Source organism: Rattus norvegicus, chromosome 20 (genome assembly GCF_036323735.1).
Source record: "Rattus norvegicus strain BN/NHsdMcwi chromosome 20, GRCr8, whole genome shotgun sequence".
In the NCBI taxonomy this organism is placed as follows: Eukaryota; Metazoa; Chordata; class Mammalia; order Rodentia; family Muridae; genus Rattus; species Rattus norvegicus.
The window spans coordinates 45,359,540-45,384,344 of NC_086038.1; the positions used below are offsets into that span (position 1 = coordinate 45,359,540).

General features: G+C 41.2%; 1 protein-coding gene and 1 non-coding gene across 4 annotated transcripts in view; both read left to right on the forward strand.

The window, feature by feature from the left end:
* Nucleotides 1-24,805, forward strand: part of Cdk19 (cyclin-dependent kinase 19) — a 140,211-nt gene that overhangs the window by 34,629 nt on the left and 80,777 nt on the right. For 2 of the 3 annotated variants that reach the window (NM_001107634.1, XM_017601657.3), the window contains exon 2: nt 19,277-19,352. The exons of the other annotated variant lie outside the window; for it this stretch is intronic. In NM_001107634.1, the coding sequence (NP_001101104.1) occupies nt 19,277-19,352 (76 nt within the window). The remainder of the gene's footprint in view (nt 1-19,276; nt 19,353-24,805) is intronic. 3 annotated transcript variants of the gene reach the window in all.
* LOC120099041 (U6 spliceosomal RNA) lies at nt 1,040-1,146 on the forward strand. The gene has a single exon (XR_005497864.1). It is a non-coding gene; the product is annotated as a U6 spliceosomal RNA (small nuclear RNA).

Sequence of the window (24,805 nt, forward strand, 5' to 3'; positions counted from 1 at the left end):
CAAAAATGAAAGCACAGCATTCCCAGACTTATGGGACACAATAAAAGCAGTACTAATAGGAAAACTCATACCTCTGAATACTTCCATAAAGAAATTGAAGAGAGCATATACTAGATGCTTAACAGCACATCTGAAAGCTCTAGATCAAAAAGAAGCAAATACAACCAAGAGGAGTAGATGGCAGGAAATAATCAAACTCAGGGCAGAAATCAACCAAGTAGAAACAGAATTATACAAAGAATCAACAAAACCAGGAACTGGTTCTTTGAAAAAATCAACAAGATAGATAAACCCTTAGCCAGACTACCCAGAGGGCACAGAGACATTATCCAAATGAACAAAATCAGAAGTGAAAAGGGAGACATAACAGAAACTGAAGAAATTTAAAAAAATATCAGATCCTACTATAAAAGCCTATACTCAACAACACTGGAAAATGTAGATGAAATGGATGATTTCCTAGACAGATACCAGGTACCAAAGTTAAATCAGGATCAGGTAAACCATCTAAACAGTCCCATAACCCCCAAGGAAATAGAAGCAGTCATTAAAAGTCTCCCAACCAAAAATTCCCTGGAACCCGATAGTTTTAGTGCAGAATTCTATCATTTTAGTGCAGAATTCAATGAAGACCTAATACCAATACTTCTCAAACTATTTCATAAAATAGAAACAAGGAACACTACCCAATACATTCTATTAAGCTACAGATACACTGATATCTAAACCACACAAAGACCCAACAAAGAACTTCAGATCAATTTTCCCTCATGAACTGATGCAAAAACACTCAATAAAATTTTTGCAAACTGAATCCAAGAACACATCAAAATGATCATTCACCATGATCAAGTAGGCTTCATCCCAGAGATGCAGGGATGGGTCACTATATGAAAATCCATCACTGTAATCCAGTATAGGAACAAACTCAAAGGAAGAAGCCCCACATGATCATCTCATTAGATACTGAAAAAGCCTTTGAGAAAAAACAATACCCCTTCATGCTAAAAGTATTGGAGAGCATAAGAATTCAAGGTCCGTGCTCGCTTTGGCAGCACATATACTAAAATTGGAACGATACAGAGAAGATTAGCATGGCCCCTGCGCAAGGATGACATGCAAATTCATGAAGCGTTCCATATTTTTAAAAAATTAGGGGCTGAGGATTTAGCTCAGTGGTAGAGCGCTTACCTAGGAAGCACAAGGCCCTGGGTTCGGTCCCCAGCTCCGAAAAAAAGAACCAAAAAAAAAAAAAATTAAAAAAAAAAGAATTCAAGGTCCATGCCTAAATATAATAAAAGCAATATACTGCAAGCCAATAGCCAACATCAAACTAAATGGAGAGAAAGTTGAAGCAGTCCCACTAAAATTTAAGGACAAGACAAGGCTGTCCCCTCTCCCCATATCTATTTATTATAATGCTTGAAGTTCTAGCTAGAGCAATTAGGCAACAAAAGGAGGTCAAAGGGATACAAATTGGAAAGGAAGAAGTCAACTTCAGCAAAGTGGCTGGGTGTAAAATTAACTCAAATCAGTAGCCTTCCTCTACTCAAGGGATAAAGGGTTGAGAAAGAAATTAGAGAAATGACAGCCTTCACAATAGTCACAAATAACATGAAATACCTTGATGTGATACTAACCAAGCAAGGGAAAGATCTGTGTGACCAGAACTTCAGGTCTCTGAAGAAAGAAATTGAAGAAGACCCCAGAAGATGAAAAGATCTCCTGTGCTTATGAATGGACAGGATTAACATAGTAAAAATGACCATCTTACCAAAAGCAATCTACAGATTCAATGCAATCTCTATCAAAATTCCAACTCAATTCTTCCAGAGATAGAAAGAGCAAATTCTCAAATTTATCTGGAATAACAAAAAAACCCAGATAGCAAAAACCATTCTCAACAATAAAAGAACTTCTGGGGGAATCACCTTCTCTGACCTCAAGCTGTACTGTAGAACAATAGTGATAAACTACATGGTATTTGGACAGAAACAGGCAGGTAGATCAATGGAATAGAATTGACCCAGAAATGAACCTACACACCTATGGTCACTTGATCTTTGACAAAGGAGCTAAAACTATCTAGTGGGGGCTGGGGGGGAGACAGCATTTTCAACAAATGGTGCTGGTCCAACTGCAGGTCAGCAGATAGAAGAATGCAAACTGACCCATTCTTATCTCTTTGTACCAAGCTCAAGTCCAAGTGGATCAAGTACCTCCACATAAAGCCAGATATGATGAATCTATAATCTAGAAGAGAAAGTGGGCAAGAGCCTTGAACACATGGGCACAGGGGAAAATTTCCTGAGCAGAACACCAGTGGCTCATGCTCTAAGATCAAGAATTGACAAATGGGACCTCATAAAATTGCAAAGCTTCTGTAAGACAAAGGACATTGTCAATAGGACAAAACGGCAACCAACAGATTGGGAAAAGATCTTTACCAACCCTACATTTGGTAGAGGACTAACATCCAAAATATACAAAGAACTCAAGAAGTTAGACTCCAGAGAACCAAATCAGCCCTATGAAAAAATGGGGTACAGAGCTAAACAGAGAATTCTCAGCTAAGGAATATTGAATGGCAGAAAAGCACCTAAAGAAATGTTCAACATCCTTAGTCATCAGGGAAATGCAAATCAAAAACAATCCTGAGATTTTATCTCACCCCAGTCACAATGGCTAAGATCAAAAACTCAGGTAACAGCAGATGCTGGTGAGGATGTGGAGAAATAGGAACACTCCTCCATTGTTGGTGGGATTGCAAACTGGTACAACCACTCTGGAAATCAGTCTGGTGTTTCCTTGAAAATTGGAAATAGTTTTACCTGAGGACCCAGATTTACCACTCCTGGGCATACACCCAAAAGATGCTCCAACATATAACAAGGACACATGCTCCACTATGTTCACAGCAGCCTTATTTATGATAGCCAGGAGCTGGAAAGAACCCAGATATCCTTTAACAGAAGAATGGATACAGAAAATGTCGTACATTTACACAATGGAGTGCTACTCATTTATTAAAAACAAAGACTACATGAAATTCTTAGGCAAATGGCTGGAACTTAAAAATATTATTCAGAGTGAGGTAACCCAGTCACAAAAGAACACACATGGTGTGCACTCACCGATAAGTGGATACAAAAGAAGCTCGAAACACCCAAGATACAACTCACAGTCCATATGAAGCTCAAGAAGAGAACACCACAGCAAAGTGGATGCTGTAGTCCTACTCAGAAGGGGGAAGAAAATAATCTTCAGAATTAGAGGGAGAGAGGGATCTGAGATGGGGAGAGGAAGAGGAAAAGGGGAGCCGGTTCAGATACTGGAGGATATGGGGGAGAAGTACAGAGGGTCAGGAATTTGAAAGGAGGAGAGTAGCAGTGGGGGATGGGGAACTGGGGGTAGCCACTAGAAATTCCCAGATGCCAGGGACCCAAGAGACTCCCAGGACCTAACAGGACTTTAGCGGAAATACCCAATAAAGGGGAGATAGAACCTGTAGAGACCATATTCAGTGTATAGGCATGGACCCCAGTTGAGGGATGGGACCACCTACTCACTTCAAAAATATTAATCTAGTATTCCTCCTGTCAAAAGGAAGCGCAAGGACAAAGAGTGGAACAGAGACTGAAATAAAGGCCATCCCATCTGCAGACACCAAACTCAGACACTAGACACTATTGCTTATACCAAAATGCGCTTGCTGACAGGAGCCCAGTATTGCTGTCCCTTTAAAGGCTCTGTCAGAGCCTAAGCGATACAGATGCTGATACACACAGCCAAACATCAGACTGAGTGCAGGACCCCAGTGGAAGAGGTAGGGGAAGGACTGAAGGAGCTGAAGGGGTTTGCAGCTCCGTAGGAAGAACAGCAATATCAACCAACCAGATCCCCCAGAGCTCCCCCAGGGACTACACCACCAACTGAAGAGTATAATGGGGGGACCCATGGCTTCAGTTGGATATGTAGCAGTGGGTTGCCTTATCAAGCATCACTGGGAGGGGGGCCCTTGGTCCTGTGGAGGCTCAATGACCCAGGGTAGAGACATCCTAGTGGGCTGAGGCAGGAGTGGGTGGGTGGGTGTGGGTGCATCTTAATAAAGGCGGGGGAGACGGAAGGGGATAAGAGGTTTGTGGAGGGGAAACTGGGAAGTGGGAACATTTGAAATTTCAATACATAAAATAATAACAAAACAAAACCTGAGAACTGGGCACTGAGGAAAAGGAAGATTGCTGGAAGCCTGTTCTGATTGTCTTGGTTTGTTTTTAACCCAACTTAACTTGAATTTGTAAAATGTCTATATTTGAATTCCAAATAAAGGCGCTGCTGAAGATTGAAGGTATTTTACAGAAAAATAAATCCTATGAATTAATTTATAAGGAAAGAGACCTAATAAAGTCTACCAGTCTTTGTAAAGGACATAATGAATTGGTGGTTAGATTTAATGGTGCAGGGGAATGCTGACTTAGAAATTCACTATATTTAGAGATGAATTAGATTCATAATACTTGGCAGGTGTGAGCAGTACTGATGGTATTCGTTGATGAGAGAAATCTAAACTAATAAAAGACCTTGTTACTCAGAATTAGTTTAAATGGCCATTGTCATTCAGACAACAAAAGAAGTTTCTGTTGTACTATTTATGAATGAGTTTGCTTAACATACTCACAACAGGGGCATAGAAATAAGGTTGCCTATATGGATACATATAGTGTAACTGTTAATTTTTTATTTTTTGAGATTATAATATAATTTATTTCTCCCTTTCCTTTTCTCTCTCAAGCCTTCCATAAATCCCCCTGTCAAATTCATGGCCTTTATTTTCATTAATTGATGTTACATATATGTATATATTCCTAAATACATAAATACAAGCTGCTCTATCTGTATGTTTCTCATATATATATTATATATTACATATATAATAATTGCATATTACATATATAATACATATACATGGGCTGAACATTTGGTATTGGATAACCTATTGCTGTCCTATTCTCTGGTGAAGCCTATTTCTCCCAATATTCCTTAATTGCTTGTAGCTCTTTGTGAAGCCTTATGGGCTCCCCCACGCAATCCCACTCCATCCACTTTACATATCTGTTGCCCTCATTCAGCCCATATTTAAGTAGCCATGTTGGTGGCACTTAGGCTTCTGACTTAGCTTCTGACTTACTAGGAGACACAGTCTCATAGCAAACCCTCGGGCTCTCACGATCTTTCTGCCTCCACTTCTACAAAGTTCCCTGACCCTTTTGTGCGGGAGTTGTTTTATAAATGTCATGGCTCAGTCTAGATTGCACAACTCTCTATTTTGGTTGGTTGTGGTTTCTTGTAATGGTCTCTGTTACAAAGAAAGCTTTCCATGATGAAGGGTGAGGTCTTCATTTACCTGTGGTATAAGAAAAAATGTTGAGAATTTGTTGGGGACTGTGCTGGTTATAGGCTCTACTCTAAGGTCTGTGACTTCACTAACCTTGGCTATTCTCAGTACCAGGCTTGGTTTCCTTCTTATCCAGTGGCTCTTAGGTCCACTTAGAGAAGCATTGGCAAGGAAGGTGTGCCACTAGGGCACCCTGGGTTATCCTGTCATACTGGTCATTGTGGTTCAGAGGTGTCATAGCTGGTCATGACTGTCGATTGCTCCTTTCCTTTGGAAGCTTGTATGGTATCTTCTGGTGTCATGAAAGGTAGCCCTCAGGGAGAAGGAATTTAGGTCAGTTCTAGCTCATAGGCCTCTGGTCCCTGTGTCTGAAATGCATGGTGTCTTCAGCAACAGGGGCTTACTTTTTACCTCTGGGGACAACCAAGGGCAAATAGCTTGTGTGTTTTGGGAGTCTTTTGGACATCCCTGACAACACCTTTGAAGAAAGCATCTCATGTCTAGTGTTGGATTTGTTTAGGTGGTTTTTTGGCTCTTTGAAGGAGCCAAATTGTCAGTCCAGATAGAGAAATTTCATTTAAATTATGTGTGTACATTTATGCACAGACTTAGGTATATCACAGTTTTTAAAAAAGTAAATAGTTAATAGTATTTCTTACAACCTTTTCAGATGTTCTTACTGTATTTTACCCTTTTTTCTATTTTTGTATTTATTTCCTCCTTGATCCCTAATTAAAGACCCCCCTTCAAGTTTCCATGATCAGATCACTTCGACCCTGCTTTGTTACCTGTTTCTCCCACACCCTTCCCCCAGCAGCAGTAGTCTCTTTTTACTTTCTGGTTTCTGTAGTTTGAAGTATGAATTTCTAGGGTTTTTTTTTTTTGTTTGTTTGTTTGTTTGTTTTTTTGTTTTTTTTTCCAACTCAGTTGTGTTACATGATGTTTTTCTGGAAGCTGTCTTGTCAGAGGGCATGTGGTGTTTTGCTGAAAACAGACACTTGAGGGGGGGGTGATGGTTAGAAAGAATGTAAATGGAACCCCACAAACAGTGAGAGGGTGCTCTAGCATTGCTAAGCCCGAAGCACTTCACTGGTCTTTGCTGGTCTTCACGTTGTGAAACGCACCAGAGCACTTCTTGTGGTATTCTGTCTGATTCCAACCACTCCACTGACTTGTGTCAAATTGGAGGAGCCTGTTGCTCCCGATGAGTTTGTTGGCTGCTGAACTGAACTGATATCCTGACAGTGAAGAGGGAAGTCTAGGGAACAGGTCCACAGCACCCTTCCCAGTAACTTTATTTCCCCTACCTCTGGGCTGTGAGTTAGAAGAGAGGTCAAAGCATTTAAGAACCTTAAAGTAGGTTTTGAAAAAAAAAAAAAACAGTCTAAACCTACAGTAGTTACTCAAGGGCACATGCGTAGTTACATCTGAAGATTGGGAGCCAGGAGCTCTCTGGTGAGAGAGACCGTGCGACTGGGTCATGGTTACCTCACCCAGTACAGTTTTTTTTCAAGTTCAGACTACTTACCTTCATGGTTAATTATTTTTCTCTGAACAAGACAGCTTATAAGGAAAGCATTTGATTTGGGCCTCAGGGTTCCAGAGAGTAAGTACTAGAGTCTGCTGCCATTATGTCAGGGAGCCCGGCAACAAGGCAGGCAGGGGCAGGCTGGAGAGCTTTCCTGTTGAACAGTTGCAAGGCGGAGAGAGCTAACTGGGAGTAGCTGGGCTTTTGAAACTTCAAAGCTGTAGTTCCCCCACCCTCTGACCCACACCTTCACCAACACGGCCACACCTCCTGACCCTTTCAAATAGTTCCGCCAACTGGGGACCAAGCACTCAGAGATGGGGCCATTCTCACTCCAACCACCACAGCTAGTGACAAGTTTTGTGCCCGTTCGGTATTGTTTTTATTTAGATGCCTCTGTAATAAAGATATCTTAGGATCTTGAAAGGTAATCCCTTTATCAGTGTTCTTTTTGGTCAGGAGTGCTTTGGCTATCTGGGGTCTTCTGTGGCTCTGAATGTATTTTAGGATAGTTTTTTTTTTTTTTATTTCTGTAAAGAATGAGATGGGGATTTTATTGAATTTATAAATTTGGTAAACTTTTTTTTTTCACAATATTAACTTAAGCAATCTATGAGCATCGGATGTCTTTCCTTTTCCTAGTGTCTGTGTCTTTCTTAAAAGGTTTAAGATTTTCACTGTCAAGGTCTTCATTTTAGTTAGGTTTGTTGCTAGGTATTTTCTTTTCTTTGAGGCTCTTGTGAATTGGAATGTCTATGAGAGCTTGAGTTCTCTTCAGTGTTTCTGTCTCCTTACTGAATTCCATCTCAAGTTCATTGCCTTCACCAGTCTGTCAGCCTTACATTTGTGTTTTCTTTACCATCACTCAAGCCTTACATTCTTTTGCTCAGTTTCATTGAGCTGTTTCTTTGTGGCTTCTTTAAACTCATGAATTGTTTGCAGAGATCTTAGAAATTCTATGCATGAACTGGTGTTCATCCAGCTGATGCTCATCGGCAGACACTTCTATAGGACTGATAGTTTTTTTGAGGAAAGATACTGGTTTGACCTTTTATTTTGTTAGTATTTTAGTGTTGAGATCTGGGGATGTGGGTGGACCTTTTTTTAAAAAAATTTTTATTGGGTATTTTTTTATTTACATTTTAAAAAATTTTTTTATTATATATTTCTTTACTTACATTTCAAAGGTTATTCCCCTTCCCGGTTTCCTGTTCATAAGCCCCCTTTCCTTCCCTCCCCCTCCCCCATAAGGGTATTCCCCCTAAAAAACCCCCTTATTGCCCTCCCCCACATTCCCCTGCACTGGGGTTCAATCTTGGCAGGACCAAGGGCTTCCCCTTCCACTGTTGCCCCAACAAGGCTATTCTCTGCTACATATGCAGTTGGAGCCCTGGGTCACTTCATGTATAGTCTTTCAGTAGTGGTTTAGTCCCTGGAAGCTCTGGTTGGTTGGCATTGTTTTTTTATGGAGTTCCAAGCTCCTCCAACTCTTTCAATCCTTCCTCTGATTCCCCCCAATGGGGTCGTGTTCTCAGTTCGGTAGTTTGCTGCTAGCATTGACCTCTGGATTGGACATGCTCTGGATGTGTCTCTCAGGAGAGATCTATATCCGGTCCCTTTCCGCATGCATTTTTTAGCTTCATCAATCTTATCTACTTTTGGTGGCTGTATATATATGGGCCACATGTGTGTCAGGCTCTGAATGGCTGTTCCTTAAGTCGCTGCTCTAAACTTTGCTTCCGTATCCCTTCTTATGGATATTTTTTCCCCCTTTTAAGAAGGAGTGGAGGGGTTGGGGATTTAGCTCAGTAGTAGAGTGCTTGCCTAGGAAGCGCAAGGCCCTGGGTTTGGTCCCCAGCTCCGGAAAAAAAAGAACAAAAAAAAAAAAAAAAAAAAAAAAAGAAGGAGTGGGAACATCTGCATTTTGGTTATCCTTCTTCTTGAGCTTCCTGTGGTCTGGATTGCATGTTGGGTAATTTGAGCTTTTTGGCTTATAATCCACTTAAATGAGTGCATACCAAGTGTGTTTTTCTGTGATTGGGTTACCTCACTCAGGATGATTTTTCTAGTTCATTCCATTTGCCTATGAATTTCATGAAGTTACTGTTTTTGATAGCTGAGTAATATTCCATTGTGTAGATGTACCACATTTTTTAAACCCATTCCTCTGTTGAAGGGCATCTGGGTTCTTTCCAGCTTCTGGCTATTGTAGATAAGGCTGCTATGTGGGGCATCTTTTGGGTATATGCCCAAGAGAGGTACAGTCCTCAGGTAGTGTAATGTCCAATTTTCTGAGGAACCTCCAGACTGATTTCCAGAGTGGTTGTACCAGTCTGCAATCCCACCAACAATGGAGGAGTGTTCCTCTTTCTCCACATCCTCGCCAGCATCTGCTGTCACCTGAGTTTTTTATCTTAGCCATTCTGACTGGTGTGAGGTGAAATCTCAGGGTTGTTTTGATTTGCATTTCCCTGATGACTAAGGATGTTGAACATTTCTTTAGGTGCTTTTTGGCCATTTGAGATAATCCTCAGCTGAGAATGTTTTGATTAGCTCTGTACCCCACTTTTTAATAGGGTGATTTGGCTCTCTGGAGTCTTAACTTCTTGAGTTCTTTGTATATTTTGGACATTAGCCCTCTATCAGATGTAGGATTGGTAAAGATCTTTTCTCAATCTGTTGGGTGCCATTTTGTCCTAATGACAGTGTCTTTTGCTTTACAAAAGCTTTGCAGTTTTATAAGGTCCCATTTGTCGATTCTTAATCTTAGAGCATAAGCCATTGGTGTTTTGCTCAGGAGAGTTGCTCCAGTGCCCATGTGTTCGAGGTTCTTCCCCAATTTTCTTCTATTAGTTTGAGTGGATCTGATTTTATGTGGAAGTCTTCTATCCACTTGAACTTGAGCTTTGTCCATGGTGATAAGAATGGATCGATTTGCATTCTTCTACATGCTGACCTCCAGTTGAACCAGGACCGTTTGTTGAAAATGCTATCTTTCTTCCATTGGATGGTTTTGGCTCCTTTGTCAAAGATCAAGTGATTGTAGGTGTGTGGGTTCATTTCTGGGTCTTCAATTCTTTTCCACTGATCTACCTGTCTGTCTCTGTACCAATACCATACAGATTTTATGACTATTGCTCTGTAATACTGCTTGAAGTCAGGGATGGTGATTCCCCCAGAAGTTGTTTTATTGTTGAGTATAGTTTTCATTATCCTGGGTTTTTTGTTATGCCAAATGACCTTGCAGATTGCTCTTTCTACCTCTATAAAGAATTGAGTAGGAATTTTGATGAGGATTGCATTGAATCTGTAGATTGCTTTTGGTAAAATGGCCATTTTTACTATATTAATCCTGCCAGTCCATGAGCATGGAAGATCTTTCCATCTTCTGAGGTCTTCTTCAATTTCTTTCTTCAGAGTCTTGAAGTTCTTGTCATATAGATCTTTCACTTGCTTGGTTAAAGTCACACCAAGATATTTTATGTTATTTGGAACTATTGTGAAGGGTGTCATTTCCTTAATTTCTTTCTCTACCTGTTTATCCTTTTAGTAGAGGAAGGCTACTGATTTGAGTTAATTTTATACCCCCACACTTTCCTGAAGTTGTTTATCAGGTTAAGTAGTTCTCTGGTGGAACTTTTGGGGTCGCTTATGTACACTCTCATATATTTTGATTTCTTCCCTTCCAATTTGTCAAAGGGATCTTTGACCTCCTTTCACTGTCTGATTGCTCTGGCTAGGACTTTGAGTACTATATTGAATAAGTAGGGAGAGAGTGGGCAGCCTTGTCTAGTCCCTGATTTTAGTGGGATTGCTTCAAGTTTCTCTCCATTTACTTTAATGGTAGCAACTGGTTTGCTGTATATGGCTTTTACTATGTTTAGGTATGGGCCTTGAATTCCTATTCTTTCCAGGACTTTTATCATGAAGGGGTGTTGAATTTTGTCAAATGCTTTCTTAGCATCTAATGAAATGACCATGTGGTTCTTATCTTTGAGTTTGTTTATATAGTGGATCACATTGATGGATTTTCATATATTAAACCATCTTGATCATGATGCATGATCATTTTGATGTGTTCTTGGATTCGGTTTGCAAGAATTTTACTTAGTATTTTTGCATCAATATTCATAAGGGAAATTGGTCTGAAGTTCTCTTTTCTTTGCTGGGTCTTTGTGTGGTTTAGGTATGAGAGTAATTGTGGCTTCATAGAAGGAATTCGGTAGGGCTCCATCTGTTTCAGTTTTGTGGAATAGTTTGGATAATATTGGTATGAGGTCTTCTATGAAGGTCTGATAGAATTCTGCACTAAACCCATCTGAACCTGGGCTCTTTTTGGTTAGGAGACTTTTAATAACTGCTTCTATTTCTTTAGGAGTTATGGGGTTGTTTAGATGATTTATTTGTTCCTGATTTAACTTTGGTACCCGGTATCTGTCTAGAAAATTGTCCATTTCCTCCCGATTTTCCGGTATTGTTGAATATAGGCTTTTGTAGTAGGATCTGATGATTTTTTTAATTTCCCTTTTCATTTCTGATTTTCTTTCTTTTTTTTTTTTTTCCGGAGCTGGGGACCGAACCCAGGGCCTTGCGCTTGCTAGGCAAGCGCTCTACCACTGAGCTAAATCCCCAACCCCCATTTCTGATTTTCTTAATTTGGATACACTTTCTGTGACCTCTGGTTAGTCTGGCTAAGGGTTTATCTATCTTGTTGATTTTCTCAAAAAACCAGCTCCTGGTTTTGTTGATTTTTTTTTTTTTTTTGTATAGTCCTTTTCATTTCTACTTGGTTGATTTCAGCTCTGAGTTTGATTATTTCCTGCCTTCTATTCCTCTTGGGTTTATTTATTTCTTCTTGTTCTAGAGCTTCAAGGTGTGCTGTCAAGCTGTTGACATATGTTCTGTCCTGTTTCTTTTTGCAGGCACTCAGATGTATGAGTTTTCCTCTTAGTACCCTTTCATTGTGTCCTATAAGTTTGGGAATGTTGTATCTTCATTTTCATTAAATTCTAAGAAGTCTTTAATTTTTTTCTTTATTTCTTCCTTGACCAAGTTGTCATTGAGTAGAGCATTGTTCAACTTCCATGTATATGTGGGCTTTCTGTCATTATTGTTGTTATTGAAGAACAGTCTTAGTGTGTGGTGATCTGATAGCACGCATGGGATTATTTCTATCTTCCTGTATCTGTTGAGGCCTGTTTTGTGACCAATTAAATGGTCAATTTTGGAGAAGGTTCCATGAGGTGCTGAGAAGAAGATATTTCCTTTTCTTTTAAGATGGAATGTTCCATAAATATCTGTTAAATCCATTTGGCTCATAACTTCTGTTAGTTTCTCTATGTCTCTGTCTAATTTCTGTTTCCATGATCTGTCTATTGATGAGTGTGGGATGTTGAAATCTCCTACTATTATCGTGTGAGGTGCAATGTGTGCTTTCAGCTTTAGTAAGGTTTCTTTTATGAATGTAGGTGCCCTTGCATTTGGAGCATAGATATTTAGGATTGAGAGTTCATCTTGGTGGATTTTTCCTTTGGTGAATACGAAGTGTCCTTCCTTATCTTTTTTAATGACTCTTGGTTGAAAGTCAATTTTATTTGATAGTAGAATGGCAACTCCAGCTTGTTTCTTTGGGCCATTTGCTTAGAAAATTGTTTTCCAGCTATTTACTCTGAGGTAGTTCTGTCTTTGTCTGTGAGGTGTGTTTCCTGCATGCAGCAAAATGCTGGGTCCTCTTTATGTATCCATTTTGTTAGTCTATGTCTTTTTATTGGGGAATTGAGTCCGTTGAGGTTGAGAGATATTAAGGAATAGTGATTCTTGCTTCCTGTTACTTTCGTTGTTAGAGGTGGAATTATGTTTGTCTCCCTTTTGGTTTCATTGCAAGGAAATTAAATTCTTGCTTTCTGGACAGTGTAGTTTTCAATCTATTATCCTTTGTAGGGCTGGATTTATAGGAAGATATTGTGTAAATTTGTTTTTGTCATGGAATATCTTGGTTTCTCCATCGATGTTAATTGAAAGTTTTGCTGGATTCAGTAACTTGGGCTGGCATTTGTGTTCTCTTAGGGTCTGTATGACATCTGTCCATGATCTTCTGGCTTTCATAGTTTCTGGTGAGAAGTCTGGTGTAATTCTTATAGGTCTGCCTTTATATGTCACTTGACCTTTTTCCCTTGCTGGTTTTAATATTCTTAATTTGTTTTGTGTATTTGGTGTTTTAACTATTATGTGACAGGAGGAATTTCTCTTCTGGTCCAATCTATTTGGAGTTCTGTAGGCTTCTTGTATGTTTATGGGTATCTCTTTCTTTAGGTTAGGGAAGTTTTCTTCTATACTTTTGTTGAATATATTTACTGGTCCTTTAAGTTGGGAGTCTTCACTCTCTTCTATACCTATTATCCTTAGGTTTGATCTTTTCACTATGTCCTGGATTTCCTGTATGTTTTGGGCTAGGAGCCTTTTGCATTTTACATTATCTTTGACAGTGGTGTCGATGATTTCTATGGAATCTTCTGCTCCTGAGATTCTCTCTTCTATCTCTTGTATTCTGTTGGTGATGCTTGTGTCTACGACTCCTTGTCTCTTTCTTTGGTTTTCTATATCTGGGGTTGTCTCCCTTTGTGGTTTCTTTATTGTTTGTATTTCCATTTTCAATTCCTTCACCTGTTTGGTTGTGTTTCCTATAATTCTTTCAGTGATTTTTCTTTTTCCTCTCTAAGGGCTTCTACTTGTTTAGTTGTGCTTTCCTGCATTTCTCTAAGGGAGTTCTTTATGTCTTTCTTAAAGTCCTCCATCATTATCAAAAAAATTTGATTTCAAATCTAAATCTTGCTTTTCTGGTGTGTTTGGATATCCAGTATTTTCTTTGGTGGGAGAACTGGGCTCTGATGATGCCGAGTAGTCTTGGTTTCTGTTGATTAGGTTCCTGTGCTTGCCTCTAGCCTTTGGGTTGTCTCTGGTATTTGCTTGTCTTGCTATTTCTGATAGTATCTTGACCCTCCTGTAGGCCTCTGTGTCAGCACTCCTGTAGAACTGTTTCCCTGTTTTCTTTCAGCCTTTCCTGAGAACAGGTGCTCTGCTCTCAGCTGTGGCAGTGCTCCTGGAGTCTGTCTTCCAGCTCTAGGCACGGGCAGGAATCAAAAAGTCCTGCCCCTGATTGCTCGTGTAGGTCCTTGCACCCAGCAGGCACAGTTGCCATGATGCAATTCCCTCTTGGATATGGACTGTGGGTAGTCTCCTCCGACTTCTCAGGATTATCCACACTTCTGAGGTTCCAGCTCTCTCTCCCCCATGGGATTTGGGTGCAGGGAGCTCTTTGGTGGGATCAGTTCTGTCCTGGTGCAGACCAGAACTGCGGGTACCGGTGACTGTCTGTTCCTATATCCCTCTGTCCAGAGGCACTGTGCAGTTTCCCCTTGGACCAGGGATGTGGGCCGAGGTGTGCACAGGTGGCAGTCTGTCCTGCAGCCTTGGGATGTCTGCACTCCTAGGTGGTCCACTCTCTTCCCCACAGGATTTGGGTGCCGTGGGTGGACTTCTTATGTCCTACGTTGTAGGATGTGTGACTAGGTTGGCCTAGAGATTGGAAATGGCTTGGGAGGATTGACGTTAGGTGGATAGAGGCGACTGTGCTGGTACACAGGCTGTGCCTCCTAGTCTACTCCTGGAGTTGTGAGGGTAGTTTTGGAAAGGTTGAAGATGTGGCATGAATGAGGGAGGGGCCTGTGGTTTGTGGAGGTAGGAAGGGTAGGTCCTGGCAGAAGCCTCGATGTTAGATATGGCACAGGCAGGGATGGCCAGACTAGCCTAGGTACTGGACATGGGACCTTGGTTAGATCTGGCAAGATGAGGAGGGTCAGGCTCAGTTATGAGGCTAGACTGGGGAGATGGATGTCAATATCAGTTTTTAACTTTACTTTTGAATAATATAATACTTAAAATTTACACTGATATGGTGCTGTCCCAATGCCCGACACACGCTCTTAGGGCATAGAGGCCCAAGAATTCAAATTCAAGGCCTGCCTAATCTACCTAACAAGACCTTTTCTTAAAATGTGTACGAGTTACGGCTATAGATCAGTAGGAGTGTGTTTTCCTGGAAAGGTTCTAGGTTAGCATTGGGGGAAAGTCATGACAGTAGTTCTAAATGAACCATGACTGCTGTGCTGTGTAAATATTCACCGAGTTATTCAGAATGGTAACAGCAGAAAGCTAAGTTTGGTTTCCTGTTATTCTAAATACTTACTCTGTGTTGCTTTTCCTTGAGTGTGATATAGTAAAGCTTTCTAGGCTGCAGACTCAGATTGTCACATACTAAAGGAAAGGACATACTTTGGTATATTCTAGCATCATCTTGGAGAAAAAATAATATTGGCAAGATTCAGGTATCATAGAGTTTGAAGAATGAATGTCTTAGTGGTCACACTTTCTTTTAAAAGTTACCAGAGTGCCAGAATCTTGGCTCATGTACTCTTGATAGCTGCATCATTTGAATTCTCTTATGATTCAGGAAAGCTAATTTAGGAGAGAAATCTCTATATAGACTTGTTTGTTTTCTGTGAGCTTTGAGATGTGAGTGTGCTTTCAGAAACAGCTCTGTTCTCGCCTCTTTGCTCTCCTGGCTTTGGCTTTTTCTCTTGGTCCTAGTTCTCTCTTAGACCTTCTTACCTATGCGCTTCCTCCAGTACAGTAGTACGAAGCCTCAGTTGTAATTGATGTCACTTCTGCCTTTAGTCCTACCCTCCTCATCCTTGTCACTCAAGCTTCAGTCATAGCCGTGTGAGGTGGGGAGTGCACTTTATAAACCTCGAGGTTGGGAAAGCTGTGTGATAGGTTAAGAGCAACCTGGGCTTCATAGTTGGGTGTCAGGTAGCCTGTCCTGCACAGGAAGACCCTATCTTGCAAAGCCAAAGCCACACTATCCCTCCTCACCGCCACAGAACACAAGCTCAGACTCACCCTTCATTTGTCTTTTTTGTTAATCTTCCTTATCTAGTCATTTGAGATGACAGTCAGTCCTCTTTACAAGTGTTAACTCTTCTAGTCTCCATCCTAACTCCACGCTCTATCATTAGCAGAAGGGAGTGATGTCAGCGCTGCCTCCAGTCGCTGTCTGGTTCCTTCATTTCTAGTGTCGAGACTGTGGATCTTCAATTGCCACCTCTCAGTTTCCCTGCAGTAGTTTTATGTGCCTTCAGTCTTACTAGTCCTTTCTAGAACATTAGTGTCCTAGTTTATTTTCTGTTGCTGTAATAAAAGCCATGGCCAAAAGCACGTTGGGGAACAAAGTGTTTCTTTCTTTCCTCTTACATACAGTTAATAGTCTACCATCAGAGGAAGACAAGGCAGGGACTTGATTGAGGCAGAAACTGAAGAGAAGACCCAGGAGGAATGATGTCTACTCATTTGCTCAGTTTGCTTTCTAGTGCAGTGCACTGCCACCTGCTGTGGGGGCTCCACCCACAGTGGGCTGGGCCCTCCCACATCAGTCACTGAGTAAGGGAACAGGACCATCTGATGGAGGCAGTTTCTCAGTCGAGGCTCCCTCTCTCCAGATGACTTTAGTCTGTGTCAAGTTGACAAAACAGTGAAAGATAACTTTCATTGTGTTTACGATGAAATTTACCTCATCTTTCTGTTCTTTTGAGACAGTCTGATTTCAGTGGCCGGGGAGTAGCTAGGTCAGCTGACATGTCCTGAGAAGCTGGCTGTCCCAGCCTCCCCAGGGTGGGAATGACAGTGCTGCCGCCATGCCAGACTGTTTTCCCTCTCCCTTACAGCACAGTAGGGACTTTACTATTAGAGCTATCTTTTTAGTCCCACAGGACGGTGCTTTACTCTCTTCAGTATAGTTCACGTCCACACTCTGGGGTACTACTGCTGCCAGCTGGCAGGTTCTAGGATGGGGACAAAGCATAGATGAGAGCAGCAGCAAGCTTCCCTGGCTTTGTGCCTGGATGGAACTCTCTCTGCACATGTGCTAGCGTCACGTCATTAGTCTTACAGTACTTCTCTTACATTTGTGTGCTGGGTATGTACGTGTATGGACGTCAGACAGCTCGTGCATTCTCCTGCCATTGTGTGGGACCTGGGGATTTTGAACTTAGGTTGTCAGCTCTAGGTGTTCTACTGTGTAGCACAGGCTGGACTCAAACTCAAGAGATCCCCCTGCCTCTGCCTCTGCCTCTGCCTCTGCCTCTGCCTCCCGAGGGCTGAGATTGAAAGTGTGCATCAGGTCTTGTGCCTATGGTCTTTATGCTGACGGTTTGAGTCTGTCAGAGTCTAAAACGCCCTCCCCACCCCCAGACCTTGCCATTTCTTATGCTGAATCTCAGATGTGCCCCTTCACCGTTTACCACTTGACAAGCAAAAAGATAAAGATATAGTCCCTCTCGATTTTAAAACTTCAAATCTTAAAATTGAAGGTTTTTCTAGGTTTTATTAATTTAGCATATGAAAGTTAAATTTAAACTTTATAAGTGAAATAATTACTAGGTTTGCTCCTTGTTTCTGTCCACATAATTCAGGGTAAGAGGCCTATGCTTCAGTCTGTTCTCAAGCTTTCAAATTCCTTTGACAGCCTGGATATGAAATTTAAAAGCTATTAATGTGATATGTTAATTTTGCACTTTTTGACTTACTGCAAAAAAATCTTATAGTTTCCATAGCAACAATAACCTATCCAGATTGTGTAATATTCTTTACAGTATTAAAAATAAAACTGCAATTCCACGAGTTTTTGGAGCACTTCATGTAGGAGAACTGGGACTTGAAAGATTTCAGTGAAAAAATAAGCTATAATTGAATGTGAATAATGTGTCAAAAAGCTTTTTATAATTTTAAGAATTAATAGCTGTACGTATTCAATAATAGATAGCTGGTAGTTAATTTAATTATTAGGCATGAAGCCTGTACGTTACATTGGTCAGTCATAGGCACACTGGTTCCATGCACGCAGCAGTTCCTACACTTGGTGTTCGCATCAGAGGAGGCACTGTCTCAACTGCTCTCTCATCTGCTGGTGCTTTTTGGTGGTTACTGAATGGCCAGGAAACAGAGGAAGAAAGGGCGAAAGGAGCCTCTAAGTTTTTCCTAGTGTTTGTCTTTGTTCCTCAAAATAAGCCTGTGTGCCTGGTGTGATGGCACTGAGCCTTTCATCCCAGCACCCTGGAGAGAGGATTGGGGGGGGGCAGATGGGGGGAAGGGAGGAAGGAGAGAGGGAGGGGGGAGGAGGGGGGAGGGAGAGAGATCCTACCCTTGGAATTTCTCCTGCTCTTAGTAGTTTTCCTCATTTTCCCTAATAAATCTGATCTACATACCTAATGCATATGAAAAATGTAAACAGCTGTTTAAGAATTACTAAGCAAACTTTACTTAAATACTTGAATTTAGAAGCATAGTCACTAATAAATAATAAAGCCCTATTAAAAACCCACTGAAGAATTAAAATGAGAAACTGTAATTTTGCTACTGTTGTGAGTTGTAAATACCTGTGTTTTCAGTGGTCTTAGGCAGCTCCTGTGAGAGAAGGTCATTTGATCCCAAAGGGGTTGTGATCTCCCAAAGGAGACCGAGAACCAGTGCTCTACTATAACTGGAAGATAAAGGTCGGAGGGCATAGATTATGTCCCTGTTACTAGAATAATCCATGGCAAGATTTGTGTTTGCCAGATACTCAATTTGCAGTGATGACAGTCAGCTGGCCTTCTTGTGGCCAGTTCTGGTCTCCACTCTGAGGACATTTTCTGTAAAATTAGCCACTCATCTGCCCTCCCTCCTCCCACTATTGGAACACTGTACTAGGTTAAAATCCTTGGTAACTATTAGGCTTCCCTATATTCCCAGTCCTGTCTTCTTTGCTGGGTTTCAAAATCTCTCTTAAGTACTCGACTTCCCCAGTAGTGTTTTGAGAACACAGTGTCCGTGCTGAGTTTTGAAGTCTTAAAAAGGCTTTTGCCTGGTGCTTTGTAATTGGTAGTTTTTACCTGTCAGTTACTTCTGTAGTGATGGCTTATAACAGAATACTTCTGTAGACTTCAGGATTGGGAGTGCTCTTACAATATGTTTGCGTTTATATTTATGCTTGTTCACTCTTTGGAACTAGTGCTGGCTTCAGTATCCTCTTCATTTTGAGTTTCATGCTTTAGCTCTGACTGGTGTTTTTATTCATGAATTTCTCTTTTGGTATTTTATGTTTCTATACTAGAAATACTATCAAAAATAATCAGCAATGCATGATACAATGTTTACATATTATTGAGAGATTAAATGTTTCCATTTTTTTGTAGTTGTAATTTTAAATGTAAAAATAATATATGGAAAAATAAAAACTGTTTTTTTCTGTTCACATGCAGAAAAGATGAAAAGGAATATGCACTTAAGCAAATCGAAGGCACAGGAATATCTATGTCGGCTTGTAGAGAGATTGCAGTAAGTAGATATAGTTTATTTTGTTATCAATCTTGGATATCTAGTAGAACATGTGCATTAATGTATTCAGTGGATGATAATTTCACAGACAATTTAAGGATAGTTTATATAAAATGGGAAAAATCTGAAAACTTAAAATTACCAAAGTCATTCTTGAGTATTTTCTTTTTTAAAAATTTTGTTAAATTTATTTATTCATTCACTTTGCATCCCAGTATCAGCCGCTCATCCTTCAGTACTCCTCACAGGCCCTCCTTCCCTTCTGCCCACCCCTTCTCCTTTGATTTTTGTTTTGTTTTTCAGCTTGCTTGTTTTGTTTGTTTGTTTATTTAATTTCTTTTGGGAGAGAGGTTGCAAGGTACAGGATCAGGAAGATGAGTGGGATTGTGTTGCATGATGTGAAATTTACAAAGACTCAATAAAAAGTAAAAAAAAATAACACTGTAGAAAAGAATGGTTAAAAAGAAAACATCTGCTATATCAACACTTAGAAATTATTTTCTGGGGGCTGGAGAGATGATTCAGCAGTTAAGAGCACTGACTGCTCTTCCAGAGTTCTGAGTTCAATTCCCAGCAACCACATGGAGGCTCACAGCCATCTGTAATGGGATCCGATGCCCTCTTCTGGTGTGTCTGAGGACAGGGACAGTGTACTCATACAAATAAAAATAATTTAGAAAAAAGAAATTACTTTCTTTGCAAAAATTCTCCCTTCCCCACACATAAAGTAAAGCCCATTACCTTTTTGTGCAGTATGCTTCGATCTAAAGTAATGAAAAGTAAGCTTCACCTGTGAAGTTGTTGAACTGTTCACTCTCACACGAGGTTATGTGGGCACATCACACCTGTGAGCTGTGAGTCCTCAAAGGCTTCAACCATTGAGCTGTTGGCATGGCAAAGAGCAGCTAAGAGAGCAATTAGTCAGGGCAGCAGGCTCTAGCGTACAGGTCGAGGAGCCAGTGTAGTCTTTCTGGACAGCCATGACAAACCGGTATAGACTGAATGCCATAAGAACACCCATTCATACTTCTGGAGACTAGAGCCTCCAGTATCAGGACACGGACAGAGCTTGTGTCTGGTGTGGGCCTACTGCCCTGGTTTATGGATGGTTGGCCATCCTTTTCTTGTGTCTTTTATGATTGAAAGGGTGCAAGGAATCTCTCTGGAGTCTTTTAGAAGGGCTTTGTCCTCATGACTTAAAATCACTGCCCACCTCACAGAGAGCTCATAAAGTAGTGACTTAAAAATTTGAGTTGGGGTTGAGGCACAAAAACATTCAGTTTAGGCCTGGAGCAGTGGCTCAGGGGATGCAGTGTTTGTTGCACAAGTCTGAAGACTGGGCTTTCATCTCTGATACCCAGTAAATTTGGGGTGGGCCTGCCTGTATTTCTAGAAGATGGCTAGCTAAACTCACCGAGTCAGTGTGCCCTGGGTTCAAGTGAGAGACCTTACCTTAATGAATAAAGTGAAGTCAAGGAAGGCATGATGTCAACCTCTGGTCTTCACATACTTGTGCACGTAGTGTATATACACTTGCTTACATGCACATGTGCCCACACAGGTGAGCATTCATGCAACACACACACACACACACACACACACACACACACACACACACACACACACTCTCATGGAAATAGAAACCTCATTTTTGTTACTGCCAGAGGGAAGAGAAGTCAAGAAGCCCTCTCCCCCTAGTGCTGAGAATTGAACTCAGCACCTTACACATGAGGCAACTGATCAGGCACCAAGCTGTGTCTCCAGCCCCTGTCCTGACTTGTTACCTGGCTGCTGAGTGTCTCAGTGCTGACCTGCAGTGCTGAGAAGTCCTACTTCTCTTCTGTTTCCAAATGTATGCATGCATTCGCATCCCAGCTCTGCTGTCCCGAGGGAATGGGCAGATGAGCAGTTAGGGACTGTCACCTTGTATTTGTGTCCACCCAGGGCAGAGGTAGGTGGGAACAGAGTGAAGAGCTAGCATTTTTGTCTTCTCTGTAGGTGCCATGTTGGGCAGCCGGCTGCTATAAAGTTCAGTGGGATCCCTGCAGCTTTTGGTATAGATGAACGTTATGAAATAGAATTAATAGAATATGTAATTAGCTTGCAATTAACTCTGAGAAAAGCTTTGAAAGATCCACAAATAAAGCTGTTTAAGTTTTTTACAAACCTTAAAATTATTCCATTAAGTTTCATATATTAAAAGTAGAAAACTTGATGGCATTAGACAATAGTTTTAAGAGTCTTTTGTTAATAAAGTTTGCATCACTATAGAGGAGTAGAGAAGCACTAGCCTTGAGGGTGTGTTATTATATCGCTTTATGTCTCAGTGACTCTGGGTTCCCTCACTTATGTGTCCCACTCTGTCAAACATGTGCGTATAGAACTAGGTATCAGCCGGTCTCTACCCTTCCTGTGAAAGGATCAGATTTCTGTGCAGAAAGTAAAGCACACAGCTTTCTTTTGGACCATAGATATTTTAACAGGATGTTATATGATAATTTTTTCATAAAGGTTTGACTTAGTTTTTAGAGTAGAACTAAAGAAATGTTCCGTGATTTACTCTGGACAAAATATCTTCTTTGGTTGCTTTCTTCTTAAAAACACACTGATTTTACTTTTAGGAGTGAAGGCTCGGAGGATAATTCCTTATTAGAATACGGCTCTCTTGTCCTCTGTGGTGATAGTTAAAAAACATTTTTTTTCTGTTATACAATATATTTGCCTTCTTTAATAAAATAAATAGTACTTCTAATTTTTCTTTCTTTTCTTTTTTTAATTATTAATTTTTAATTTTTTTATTTTGAGAGAAGGTTTTGCTGTGTAGCCTTGACTGAACTCAGAGGTCTGCCTTCCCAGTACTGGTATCCTGGGTGTGCCCACAGCCACCTGGGTCTGTACGAGTTTGAGGCCAGTCTGCTCTAGATTGGAGTTCCAGCCAGTCACAGCCACAAGCATAGTGAGACCTTATTGCAGACAAATGACAAACAAGGTGTATTCTTAGAAGACCCTAAAATATGAACTTTATTATGGTCTTATGTATGTTTGTGCTTACATACAAGTGTGTGTGTGTGTGTGTGTGTGTGTGTGTGTGTGTGTGTGTGCGTGCGCGCGCATAGACATGTGGAAGCCAGTGGTTCCTGCCATCAAGTATCATTCCTAGTTGTTTTACACCTTTTTAAAAAGGAGTAACAGTTTAATAACTCTTCTGGAATTTATAGTGTCTTTTGAGCAAATACACACAGCCCCCCACTCCTCCTGAGTCCATCCTCTCATGCTCACGCTCAACTCCTCCTGAGTCCATCCTCTCATGCTCACGCTCAACTCCTCCTGAGTCTATCCTCTCATGCTCACGCTCAACTCCTCCTGAGTCTATCCTCTCATGCTCACGCTCAACTCCTCCTGAGTCTATCCTCTCATGCTCACGCTCAACTCCTGAGTCTATCCTCTCATGCTCACGCTCAACTCCTGAGTCTATCCTCTCATGCTCACGCTCAACTCCTCCTGAGTCTGTCCTCTCATGCTCACGCTCAACTCCTGAGTCTATCCTCTCATGCTCACGCTCAACTCCTGAGTCCATCCTCTCATGCTCACGCTCAACTCCTCCTGAGTCTGTCCTCTCATGCTCACGCTCAACTCCTCCTGAGTCTATCCTCTCATGCTCACGTCAACTCCTCCTGAGTCTATCCTCTCATGCTCACGTCCTCCATCTTGTCTTTTGAGGCATACTTTCTTTTTTAGTCTGGAGCTGGCCAGCCTGGCTAGACTGTAGCCAGCAAGTCCCAGGGATGCTCCCTGCTCCGCAGCTCTAGCTCAGGGAGCACAGGTGTAGTCTGCACCTTGACCTGTGTACACATCGATGTTTGTACTCCTCATGCTTGCACGGCAAGCACTGTAGTTAAACTTTTGGTTAAAATGAGTAATCCTGGGTTTGAACTAAGACAGACATTCCGTATTTATAGTGTTGATTTGGAGAGTGTCTGTGCAGGCGCACACATGCATGCACGTGGTCAGAGAACTGCTCTTAGTGGCTGGCTCTTCTCTCTCACTCTGTTGGGGCAGTCTGTCTTGGTTCTCCTTGCTGGACTGCACACTGCAGACTGACTGGCCCATGAGCTTCGGACGACTCGGCTGTCTCCACCGAGTGTGTGTCAGCACAGAAGTGAGACACAGGTATCACACATGCTTGTTTGTGTGTACACACTTAGAGGTACGACATATGTAGAGGTGAGAGGTCAGACACACTTAGGTGTGAATTTTTTCTTCCCACTGTGTGGGTCTCAGGAATTGAACTCTACTTGCTCTCTTCCTTAATCCTTGAAACAGGACATTAGAATGGGATGGGGCAAGCAGTACTAACTTTTTGTTTTCATTTGAAGGTAGGAAGGAACTTGGATTTTGGATCAAATAGGCTTTGGTTGTATAGACTGCTTTGTGCTGGCTGCATGTCTTGAACATGCTGATAGCAGTGCCTGACCTGGTTTACCTGTCTGTAGGTGGCTGTGGAGATGGAGCTTTGGTTGGTTTGTATGTTTTGTTCTGTTTTGTGTCTTGAGGTAGGTTGTCTCTGAATATATTTGGCTGGCCTAGAATTCATATAGACCAAGGCTGGCCTTGAGCTCCCAGACACTCATGTGCCTCTGCTTCCCTAGTGCTGGATTAAAGCTGTGCACTACTGTGCTAGCCTTTTCTCTTTCTTCTTTTCTTTTTAAACATTTATTTATTTTATGCATATGAGTACACTATAGCTGTCTTCAGACACACCAGAAGAGGGCATCGGGTCCCATTACAGATGGTTGTGAGCCACCATGTGGTTGCTGGGAATTGAACTCAGGACCTCTGGAAGAACTCTTAACCATTGAGCCACCTCTCCAGCCCGCCATTTTTCTTTTCTTTTCTTTTCTTTTCTTTTCTTTTCTTTCTTTCTTTCTTTCTTTCTTTCTTTCTTTCTTTTTTTTTTTTTTTTTGGTGAGCTTTAGTTTTATGTAATAGTTATTTTTAGGTCACAATTCAAGGTATAGCCTATTGTGGTAGGAAAAGTAAAGGGCTTACAGCAGTGTGATCTGTTTCTCTGAAGTTGAATTGCTAATCTTGCAGCAAATAAACTGTCTTTAATAGAGGTCTGCTGACTACTTCTTATTTTATTTGTTGTTCGTTTTGAAATAGGTAGGTTCTAGCTATGTAGCTTGCATGGAATTTGCCCCTCAGTTGGACTGAAACCTGATGTAGTCTGCCTGCTTCTGCCTCTCAAGTGCTGGGGTTACAGGTCTGTTACCACCATGCCTCGAACATAAATGTCCCTTTCAGAAGTTCAGTACTTGGTATTGTCTTTGAATGGTAACAGAGAATATACTTGTTTCCTCCATCTATACCTGTTCGTAGATAGTAGGAATACTTTTGTGACAGTTTGCACAGCACAACTCTTATGCATATAAAAGTCTGAGTTGTGAAATGTG